Source organism: Sorex fumeus, unplaced genomic scaffold, assembly GCF_029834395.1.
Source record: "Sorex fumeus unplaced genomic scaffold, SorFum_2.1 ptg000014l, whole genome shotgun sequence".
Classification (NCBI taxonomy): Eukaryota; Metazoa; Chordata; class Mammalia; order Eulipotyphla; family Soricidae; genus Sorex; species Sorex fumeus.
In genome coordinates, this window is record NW_026606071.1 from 20155916 (window position 1) to 20168457 (window position 12542).

The 12542-nt window shown below is 38.7% G+C and overlaps 1 protein-coding gene across 1 annotated transcript in view; it reads left to right on the top strand.

Moving 5' to 3' along the window:
* The window catches only part of BMPR2 (bone morphogenetic protein receptor type 2), a 180637-nt gene that overhangs the window by 82354 nt on the left and 85741 nt on the right, over positions 1 to 12542 (top strand). The window contains exon 2 of the mRNA XM_056111883.1: positions 11928 to 12098. Within this exon, the coding sequence (XP_055967858.1) occupies positions 11928 to 12098 (171 nt within the window). The remainder of the gene's footprint in view (positions 1 to 11927; positions 12099 to 12542) is intronic.

Genomic DNA, 12542 nt, shown 5'->3' on the forward strand with positions numbered 1-12542 from the left:
TTCTTCCTGAGTCATAACTGGCAATGCCCAGAGCTTTCTCCTGAGTTTATGCTCAGGGATCATTCCTGGCAATGCTCAAGGAAATGTGTGTGGTGCAGAGGATGGAACCTTGGTGGGCTGCATGCAAGGCAAGTGCCCTGTACACTGTACTCTCTGCAGCTTGTGTTTGGATTATTTCATGTGCTTAGACAGAAGATGCCTACTCAAGCAACCACCTACCACAACCGCACCAATAAAAACACTGGATATTGAAACTATAATGAGTTTCTTTGGTTAGGCAACATTTCACATCTGTTTTCCCAGTTTGGTTCTAGAGTTTTAAGACATACTTATGTGAATCCCTGGGGAGAAAATGTGGAAACTTTGAACTTGTTCTTCTGGGTGTACGCTCATATGGCTTTTTTCCTTTGCTGATATATATATATATATAATTTTGTTATAATAAATTATAGCTGTGAATATTACAGTGTGCTGTGTGAGTCCTCTGAGTTCTCCCAGTAATTTGTCAATTCCTCTGTCGTCTTAGGAACTTAAAATATAGTATCATGTTTAGAAACTTTCTAGAGAGAAACTTCATAAAGATTATAGCATTCATTTTACACTGTTTTGTTGACATTTTGTGGTTGCTCTCTTCGTCTCTGTCTGTTGTTAGGGAATTGAAACAATAAAACTCTGGGCTGATAAATGGTATGCATGTACTCGATCACTAAATATACCTGGTACAGAATGACAGTTTTAAACTCATAATCTGGATATAGAAATAGATAAATTAAGGAATATTTATATTTTTGAAAGAATTGGAGCGGGGCTGGAGTGATAGTACAGCAGAAAGGGCTTTTGCCTTATACGCTGCCAACCCAGGTTCAATCCCTGGTGACCCAAATGGTCCCTCAAGTACTGCAAGGAGTAATTCCTGAGTGCAGAGCCAAAAATAACCTCTGAGCATCTCTGGGTGTGACCAAAAAAGAAAAAAAAGAATCGGAAAAGTAAGGGACTTGCTAACTTAATTTATTATAATTAAATTTATAAATCAGAGTTTATACTATAAATTAATATTTTTCGTTTGGGGGTCAAACCAGGTAGTACTCAAGATTTGCTCCTGGCTTTATTCAGAGATCAGTACTGTTAGGGCTTGGGGGACTATCTGAGGTTCCAGGGACTGAACCTGGGTCATCCACATTCAAGGCAAGTGTCCCACCTGCTGTGCACTGGCCCCTGAAATAATTTTTTTAATTCCAAACTTTAAGGGATATTTGTTAGGTTAAGACTCTTGCTCCTAACACAGGGGATTGCCCTGCCACAGAGACAGGGGGGATGGGGGGATGGGGGTGGGAGGGATATTATCCATGGTGGTGGAAAATGGGCACTGGTGGAGGGATGGGTATCTGATCATTGTATAATTGAAACCAAAGCACAAAAAATTATAAATCTACAACTGTAAAAAAAAATAAAATAAAATAAAGGGAAAAAAAAGACTCTTGCTCCTTTGTGTCATGTTTCATATTACAATTTTAGTTATACTATGACAGCCGAAATGTGTTTGTCCTGAGAAATTTTGTTTTGGCAAAAGGATGCTTGTTTCTTCAGTTACTCAGTTATTTGCCCCATTACTGCATGGTTCTTGTGTTGTTTACTTTAGATAGTTTACTTTGACACTTAGATAAACAGAAGCCAAACACACACGCATACTCAGAATTAGTCCTTGGACTTTGTTCCAGCGTAAAGATAAAAGCATTTAGACTTCTCTAGTGTAGATAAATATATTACAGCTACTGAAAAATGACTGTTGTATGACTTGAATTGTTTAGATCAGAGGTTCTCAAACTTATTTGGCCTACTGCCCTCTTTTCAGAAAAAAAAAGTTACTCAACATCCCCTTGGAAATTTTCTTTCTTTAAAAGAACAAAGAGAAAGTGTTCCCTTATTTGCCCCCAAGGCTAATGCATAACTCCTCTTGTATTGTTCCAGTGTCCTCATCATGGTCTTCCTTGTTCTCTCCCCCACTGAAGATAGGGCAGGCATAGTTGCACTTTCAGGGATATGCTGGTTTAAATATTGTTGTTCTTTGTTTTTGTTTTGGGACCACACCTGGCAATGCGGAGGAGTTACTCCTGGCTCTGCACTCAGGAATCATTTTTGGCAGTGTTCCAGGGACATAAAGGATGCAACATGGGTCTGCCACATGCAAGGCAAGCACCCTATCTACTACACTGTCTCTCTGGCCCCATAGACACTGGTGTTCTTAAAGAAAAAAATTCCCCAACAAAGCTTAAGGGAAATTTTGTATTCATCCACAGAACATACTTTTAAGAGGATAACAGATTAGGCTCAAGAGGCAATAACTTAGTAATCTCTTATTTATTTATTTTGGTTTCATATATATAGTTGATCATCGATTTGCTCGAGCGGGCCCAGTAACGTCTCCATTGGAGTCTTTGTTGTTACTGTGTCTGGCATATCGAATACTCTCGGTAGCTTGCCGGGCTCTCTGAGAGGGGCGGAGGAATCGAACTCGGGTCGGCCATGTTGGCTGCGTGCAAGGCAAACACCCTACCCACTGTGCTATCGTATCTTAATAAAATTTTTATTATGTGGGGGAGGTACAGCTGGTAAAGTGCTGAGCCCCAGCATCTGATATGATCCCTTGAGGCCTGACAGAAGTGTTTCCTTGAGCACAGAACTTTGAGTAAGCTTTAAGCACTGCTAGGTGTGACCCTTAAACAAAAAAAGATTATTATTTAAAAATATTTTTAATTTAGTTTTAAAATTTAAGATTTTTTAAGGTAAGGTGTTTACTATGATGTTGACATTTGTAGTGTCTTTTTAAAAAGCATAGTAATATAATTTATATAATTTTTGTATCAGTAGTTTATTTTAATTGTTTAGTAGTACTATTTGTATATGTTGAGTTTTGTTGATCCATTTATGTTTTTAAATTTTTTATTGAGATTCTATGGTTTTCAATGCTACTGATGATGAGTTGTCATGTATACAATTCCAATACCATACTCATCACCAGGACTCCAGTACCCTTCCATCCTAATACCCCCTACTCCCACCCTTACCCCTAATCAATTGTGTGGAAAATTTCTCCATTTTGTTGCTTTTAGACCTTTGTTGATTTGTGTGTGTGTGTGTGTGTGTGTGTGTGTGTGTGTATGTTTACTTTTTGGGTCCACCTGGAAATGCTCAGGGGTTACTCCTCGCTCTGCTCTCAGGAATTACTTTTGGCGGTGCTGGGGGACCATGTGGGATGCTGGGGATCAAATCTGGATTTGTAGTGTGTGTAAGGCAAACACCCTACCCGCTGTACTATCGCTCCAGCCCCAGTGTTAATTTGTTTTGAACACCTGATTTAAATGCCTGATTATTTCCACTGACGGCTATTAAATAAAGTTGTTCTTGTACTTGATTTTTACATAGAGATAGTTTCAATTTACTGTGTACCCTACAATTTTTCTTTTTTCTTTTTTTTTGGTTTTGTTTAGTTTTAGGGCTACATCCAGGGGTATTCAGGTTTGCCTTGTGGCTTTGGTCTCAGGGATCAATCCTAGACAACTAGGGAGACAATAAAGGGTGTGGGGGATTAAACCTGGGTCAGCTTTGTGCAAGGGAAGTGCCTTACCTGCTGTATTATTTTTTAGTTTCCTACCAGGAATATTTTAAAATTATAGTTACAACAGTAATTTAAATTATATGAAAAGTAGTCCCTTATTTGCAGTAGCTACACTTTAATTGCACAACATTCATATAGCTAGAGGATAGCTATATTTGGTTACTGTATAGAATACTACATATTATAAAACTTTTTTTTATTCTCATAAAATTATACTGAATAGAGTATTGGATGTAGTATTAATACAGGTAGTGTTTGTAGGCCTCTTTAGATTGTTTTGGATGAAAGGAAAGACTTTAGTTAATTTTAGTTTGGATGAGATATGAGACTGTGATTGCTTCTAACTTGGAGTCTGCTTGGCATTGTGTATTTTTTAATACACAATGTGGCATTGTGTATTATTGATAAGCCTTATGAGATCTTTAGAAACATAAGCAAATTTTTCTGTTAAACTCTCCTATACCTTCTTCCCCTCCAGCACAAAGCAGCATAAGACACTTTCATTCTGAATGGTAAGGTAAAGGTAAAGGCCCTCCCGTTGATCGTCGATTTGCTCGAGCGGGCCCAGTAACGTCTCCATTGGAGACTTTGTTGTTACTGTGTCTGGCATATTGAATACTCTCGGTAGCTTGCCGGGCTCTCCGAGAGGGGTGGAGGAATCGAACTCGGGTCGGCCATGTTGGCCGCTTGTAAGGCGAACGCCCTACCCGCTGTGCTATCGCTCCAGCCCTGTTCTGAATGGTAAATCATACATTTTTGTTGTTGTGTTTTGGGACACATGCAGTGGTGCTCAGAACTGACTCCTCACTATGCGCTCAGGGATGATTCCTGGCTGGGCTCTGGAGTTCAACTTGGGATGACCATGTGCAAGGCAAGCATCCTACCCAGTGTATATCCCTCTGGCCCAACAAAACATAACCTTTAAGTTACATTTTCAGAATTAAATGATGGCTGAGAGATAGTACAGGAGGTAAGGTAATATGCTTACTTTGCATGTAAACCCTGAGCACTGGAGGATGTGGCCCTAAACCACCCTCCCCTTCCAAAGTAAATGATTGGATACCTTTAGCTTTTTTGTGGTGGGAGAAGACACACCCCAAAATGCTTAGGGTTTACTTCTGGCTTTGGGTTAAGGGATCATTCATGGCAGTGCCCAGGAGGCCAGTGGGAATAAAACCTAAGTCAGCTGTGTGCACGGCAAGCGCCCTACTTACTCATTCATTGTACTATCTGTCCAGTCCCACTTTCAGCATTACTTGTATAAAACAAAGCCAAATATGTGGGTTTTTATTTTTCTGAAGGTGCATATTTGCCAAATCTATAAAATAGTAGCACTTTCCTACTACTGTTAATCGATTTGCTCGAGCGGGCCCAGTAATGTCTCCATCATGAGACTTGTTGTTACTGTGTTTGGCATATCGAATACATCACAGGTAGCTTGCCAGGCTTTGCCGTGCGGGCGAGATACTCTCAGTAGCTTGCCGGGCTCTCTGAGAGGGGTGGAGGAATCGAACTCGGGTCAGCCCCTTGGGCTGTGTGCAATGCAAATGCCCTACCCGCTGTGCTATCGCTTCAGCCTGTGTAGATTTTTGAAAAACTTGATTTTTTTCTTTGTGAAAGATCTCTGTTAGAATTTGGCCTCTGCTCTGTTTTTTTAAACTTTCCTTTCCCCCTCTTCCTATATATCTGTGAGTTTAACAGATAGTCAAAGTAAATGACAACCAAGCAAATGACAAGTAATACTTTTTTCCAACTCTACATTTTTATTCACTTAAAAACTTATGTTTAGGTAGGAATATCTTCACAGTAGAGAGCATACCTTGCACATACACCACCCTGAGTTAGATCAAACACACTGAGTTTGATCCTCAGCATTGCATCACGCCGCACTTACACTAATACATACATGAACACATGCACACACACATCACTACCCCTAATTTGTTTGTATTTGTCATGTGTTTTGCATTTTTAAGCAGTTTCATCTATTTTGTTTTTCAATAACTATCTGCCTATTAGTAAATTGTTCCTTAAGTGTGTTGCAAAGGAATGGTTACTATACAGAATTAACATGGAAAATCTTGTATGATTGTGTTTTTATGTGACAATTATATTAATATACACAAATGAGTATATGAATAAGTGGTAATATTTCTTGATTTTCAGTAATTCCATGGGAATGTGCATATTGAGGAAAGAAGCACTGAACTTTCTGTTTTTCTTTCCAACTACTTATGGATATATCTAAAATAAAAAAGCTTAATGTAAAATTAATTCTTTTACTTTTGAAATATATAAGTAACACATGAATAGCATTTAATGAAAATTTAATTGTAAGAGTACTTGATAAAAAGGGAAGGTATTTAATATTTTTAGAGTATTTTCCCCCTCATAAAATAAAGTATTATTTTTCAGCATTGTCTTTTTTTTTCTCCTTATATTTATTTATTGAATCACTGTGGGAAAAGTTACTAAGCTTTCAGGTTTAAGTCTCTGTCATACAATGATCAAACACCTTTCCCTTCACCAGTACTCATTTTTCACCACCAAGAACCCCAATATAACCCCCTTCCTACCCCTCCCAATGCCTGTGAGGCAGATGATTTCCACTTAACTCTTCAATACATTGATTACATTCATTATTTCGACAAAAGATATACCATTATTGTTTAGAATTCCCCCCACCCCCCAACAATCAGAATTGCTGCAAAGGCATTGTGAAATACTTTGTTTTTTTTTATAGCTGGTTATGAGAATCATATAATGTCACGGGGCCACGATTTGGGATTTCTGCAAAGAGCCAGATAATTATGAGATTGGTTTCTGTATGTCTGGTTTATGGTTGTGCCTGAGAGCCACTCATGGGGGGCAATTTGTGACCTCGGTTTGGCGTGAAGGATGAGCTGGTACCGCCCCCCTTCCCATGAGATTGCAGTTGCCCTGTCACCGCTGGCTCATACCTGGCTTTCCTATAAGCTCTGAGGCGGCAGCCACCTTGTATGCAGTCCAGACGCATTTCTGCTAAAAGCCGCTGGGTTTCGAGGTTTGTTTCTGAGTCTCTGGGATCATGGTCATTAATCAGCTTGATCAGAAGCCAGAGACGCTGTTTGTAGGCGGCGACTCAGGGTCTCACTGGGATGGGGAAGTAAGGGTTGGTTCCAACCCTATCTGGTGAGGCCTCGCGTGTATCATTACTGCAGGCCCAAACCTGACTGTCCAGTGGCCTCTGAAGGATGGTGGTCACCAGACACCAAGGGGAACAGGCCAAGGCATGAAACCTATACCCATTTGGAGTGGCCCAGCCCCAGTAACCTACTGCAGGAACAGGACACATTTCTGCCAAAAGCCTTTGGGTTCCGAGATTCACTTCTGATTCTCTGGGATCATGGCTGTTAAGCAGTTCGATTAGGAACCACAGAGGCCTTGCCTCCAATTATATAGCTGAGCCGGAGGTGGTTTGTGGGTGTGTCTCCTACATACCTAACTTTTGGCCGTTTACATTCTTGGTAAACTTTGCCCCAAGTTTTTGGGGTCTGGCCAAAGGCAAAGCAGCAATTTTGGGGTATCTGAAATTCTGACAGTGCCATCAGGGTGCTGATGCACTCGCCTCACAGGTACAGATTGACCTGCTGGCAGCACCATACCCCCAGCATTGTCTTTTTATTGTATGTTGGATTTTGCTTTGGGGCCACACCCCATTGTGGCTTGGGGCTTACTCTTGGCTCTGTGCTCAGGATTACTCCTGGCAGACTTAAGGGACCATATGGGGTTTTGGGGATTGAAACTGTGTCATCCACTTGCAAGGCAAGTGCACTACTTGCTGTGCTCTTTCTCTAGCCTGCTTTCAGTGTTTATTTCTCAAAAATAGATATGTTAAAACTTTTTACTGTACTTTGTTGATTTTTGTTTGTTGATCAACCACAACTGTGGTGCCCAAGGGTTATTCTAGCTTGGTGTGTAGAGGTCACTCCTGACAGTGATTGGGGTACCATGCGGTGTGAGGGACTAAACCTACACCTCTGGCTTGCACACCAGCCCATTGAGCTAGCTCCTCAATCTTCTTTAATAGTTTTTTTTATTATGAAATGGAAAGTAGAAGACAGCTAATATTTCAGGTATGCCACTTCTGTTCCTTGGAATTAAATGCTACATATGATTAGCAAATACTGATCCAGGAAGCAAATATAAATAGAAAGTGATTACTCTCTTAATTTGGCAATATGTGTGGGGGAAGAATATAGTGTTACATGGACACTTGTACTACATTTATAGTTCTGTTGGGCACAGAGTGGTAGAAATCCAGGTGATTCTTGTCTAGAGGCTATAATCTTGAGTAGGTTATGATATTGAATATAATACATATGCACTGAAAACTTTGAGGTTTAATACTATGCAGAATGAGTTGAATAGACATGTTTATGCTCTGGAACTAATGAAGAACTCTTTTTAGCTTGATGGAAAAGCTAAACATGCAAACAGATAAAGTCTAATGGTAAAACAAACATATGCTGAAGCTTTGAAAGTAGAGAGTCTGAAGAGTTCATTAAAAAGCAGGAAATTGGTAATTTAGATAGTGGTAATATAATGGATAAAAATCCTTATGTTTAAAGTTCAGGATGGTTTTTGTTACATTATAGTTTTGGGAACCAAGAATGGAGGAGCGAGGTGGTTGGAAAGAGATGGATTGGTTGCCAAAACTGACTTATCCACTGGGCTGAATAGGCACAGAGCCTAGACCCCAGTATTTCTGGAAGCCCATGAAACTTTTAATTCCTCTTCAAATAAGCAGGAAAAATGGGAACTGGAGAGAGAGTATAGCAAGCAAGGCACTTGTCTGGCATGTGGCCAACCTGGGATTTATCCCTGACAACCCATATGGTACCCAAACCCTCCAGGAAGTGATCCCTGTGTATCAGCCAGGAATAAGCCCTGAGCACAGCCTGGTGTGGCCTTCCCCCCCAAAACAAAGGAAAATGGAAAAATAAACTTTTAGATAGAATAGAAATAGTTATACATATATATAAAATCTTTTTCAACGATACAGTTGAAAACTGTAGTTTTAAATATTTTTTAAAATAGAGAAACTGACCATGGAAAAAAATTTTTTGTCCCACAAATGTGATTATGTAGCCCTGTTGAGGCATGATTATGAAGGGCCTGATAGGCTAACTGAAGAGTTTGGATTTAATTCAAGGAGTTTGAAGGAGCTAACAGATTTTAAGTATAATCAGCTGCCTTTTGTGAAAATGCCTCTCAGCATTTGGATGAAGCTATTTCTAGCTTTATGTAGTTATGTTAATGAGAATAGTTTCAGTGCAGGGCCAGAGCCATACTACAATAGGTAGGATGCCAACCAGGCTTTGATTCCTGCCACCCCGTATGATCCTCCAAGTCTGCCAGTTGATCCCTGAGTGCTGAGCCAGGAGTAAATCCTGAGTACAACTGGGTGTGGCCCCCTTCTGGAAAAAAAAAAAGAATAGTTTTAGTGCTTTCAATTCTTATTATAAACAATCTCACAAATTCTGCTGGAGTTGCCCAGGTCCCAAGCACCTCCAGGTGTATATCCTGTTTAAAAAATAAATTAAGGGCCAGGGAATATAACTCATTACTGGATTTGACCCTTATCACTGCATGATCCCCTGAGCACCCTAGGTATTGTCCGCAAAACAAAATTAAAATACATGTTTTTGTTTGTTTTTGGTCCACACTCACCAGTGCTTGGGACTTACTTCTAGCTCTGTGCTCAATGATCACTCTTGGTGGAGCTCAGGAAATCGTATGGAGTGCCAGAGATTGAACCCAGGTCTGCCGCATGTAAGGCAAGAGCCCTTTCTACTGTTACTATCTCTCTGCCCCAAAACACATTTGTTTTTTATTTATTTTGTTTGGTTTTTCTTTGGCCATACCTGGCAATGCTCAGGAGTTATTCCTGGATCTCTGCTTGGGAATTACTTCTAGTGGTGCTCGGGGGACCATTTGGGTGGCAGAGAATCCAACCCAGGTCTGCTTCATGCAAGGCAAGTGCACTGTACTATTGCTCCAGCCCCCATATTTGTTTTTTTTTTAAAGGGGGAAACATTATGTAGAAAAGAGAAATAATAAGAAAGACAGCAAAGTTCACCAAAACAGTACAAATCTAATTGAAAAAACTGTAAGGAGAAATAAAAACAAGGTGAGCAGTTTTCTTCACAAACAAAAGACTCATGCCTATTGTATGAGAATTAATAATGCCTCTTAAAAGAAACAGTATCATACTAGACTGATCATAATGTGTCTTGCTGTTGACAGATTTAGAACACCTTCAAGTAAATGATCAGTTTTCCGTAATTTGACAATATGATGCTAGGCTATCTTGTTTTTAATTGTATTCTTTCCATATGTACTTTTTCGACACTGATTATGAAGAACTCACACTTTGTACAGAAGTACTGCTGAGATGATTCTGTAAATATTTTAAATTACTAATAATGTTTATGAACTGGATTTGACTTTGGTTTGTTGAGGGCAGACTAGTTAGAATTCTTGCTATAACACTCTGCAGAATCATCATGTGAAATTTACTCTTAAAATAGCAAATTTATAGTTGACTCTAACTAGTTCCTTTGTCATAAAAGGAATTCCTAAAAATAGGCTGGATTTATTTTAAGAAAAAATATTTAATGAAGATTGAGGGATATTAAAGATAATATTTTGTTCCTCGAAATTGTATCTTTACTGCTTCAATATTCAGTTCGTCTTGGTGCTAGGGATCTCATCTACCACCAAGATGAACTGAATCTTTATTGTGTTTGTAGGGGAAAGACATTGGAGTTTGGATATAGGGTGTTTTTTTGGTTGTTGTTATTGTTTTGTCTGTTAGGATAATTTGAAGGGTTTTGTTATCCAATGATTGCATAATGACAATGAAAAATCTATATATGTATATATAGATAGGTATGTTCAGGGTATCAGTTATTTTTCAGTTTAAAAGAAATTCAGTTTAAAAGATATTTTGCATCTGTTGTTTGATAAAGATAGACGCTTTTTAAAGTTTACATTTAATAAAACATTTGTCTGATCTAAATACTTCTAGGTACAAATTACTACATTAGGATGGGGGGATGGGAAGTGGGAGGGATACTGGGACCTGTGGTGATAGAAAATGGGCACTGGTGGAGGGATGGGTATTTGATCACTGTATAATTGGGCTGGAGCGACAGCACAGTGGGTAGGGCGTTTGCCTTACAAGCGGCCAACATGGCCGACCCGAGTTCGATTCCTCCGCCCCTCTCGGAGAGCCCGGCAAGCTACCGAGAGTATTCGATATGCCAGACACAGTAACAATAAAGTCTCCAATGGAGACGTTACTGGGCCCGCTCGAGCAAATCGACGATCAACGGGAGGGCCTTTACCTTTACCTTTTATAATTGAAACCCAAGCACAAAAAATTGTAAGTCTACAACTGTACCTCATGGTGTTTCACTAATAAAAATTTTTTAAAAATTACTATATTAGCTCAGTATTTATATAAAATTCTAATCAAAATGGATCACAGAAGTGTTGGGATATGTTGGTTGTGGAAAACTAGATATATATTCATTCATATATACTTTTTATACATATATTCATTTTAACCTTTCTAATGATCAAGACACAAAGAGAAATAGAGTGAATTGTGTAGCTAATATCTGATAATAGGTAGGTAAGAAACACTTAACCTGAGTTGTGAAATGGGATTGGTCACAGAGAAGGAATTACAACTCATAGATAAGGTTTGAAATCTTCAATATAGGGGGTTTTTTTTGCTTGTAGTTTGAATCTTCTAAGTATGAATATGTGTTTTAAATATTTTTATCTGTAGAAATATATTTGTTTTTAATCTTTATAACAAGTTGGTGAAGCATGTAAATGAAGGGACAATTTAAGAAAATCCTAGCTGGAGCAATAGTACAGTGGATAGGGCAGCCTTGCATGTGGCTAACAGGAGTTTAATCCAAAATTATTAAGCCCTCTTGGTTTGTTATATTTTCTTGTTTGCGTAGAAAGCTTGATGATTCAGAATATACTTATTTGAATGCTGTAATGAGAGAAAGAGTAGTGAGAATAATCTGTGTAAGAGGAGATTGCTTTTGAGAAATTTTTTTCTTACTGCTTGGAGGTCATAATGAATAGAAAGGACTTATTGAATAAATATAAAATTGCAGGTTTATTTAAACCTTGTCAGTTATTTAGTAGGGAAATTTATGATACTTTTCAATAAGACTAAGATTTTGCAAAAAAAAATTGTTTTCCAGAGATTTTCATTAATCTTTTCAAAAATTATTTATTTTAGCTTCTCAGAATCAAGAACGGCTGTGTGCATTTAAAGACCCATATCAGCAAGACCTTGGTATTGGTGAGAGTCGAATCTCCCATGAAAATGGAACAGTATTATGCTCAAAAGGTAGCACCTGCTATGGCCTTTGGGAGAAATCAAAAGGGGACATAAATCTTGTAAAACAAGGTAAGTAATACTTTTCTAGATGGAAATAACTTTGTTTTTCATACAATTAACTCTTCTTAAAAAAGGCATGGAAATAGGTTAATGCCTTACCCAGAATCGGGAGGCAGCTGAAAGTAGCAGAGCATGTGCCTGAACGTATTTTAGGTCCTGAGTTTGTTCTGTGACACAGAGGCCATCCCCTTTCCACAGCACTGCCACATGTGGCACTGTTGCTCAACTCAGAGCACCAGATTGCCAGGCCTACATCTTTGGGAATGGACACTGAGTACTACTGAGAGTTGCTGCTATGAAAAAGCTCTCTAAGGAAATAGTAAATTTAAAAGTCTGTATATGTGCATATGTGTTCACAAGAATTAGATTTATAAAGGATAATGGTTTGTAGCTTATTTTAATGATATATTTAAATCATTAGATTGATAATATACCTCATTGTGTGAAATTTGA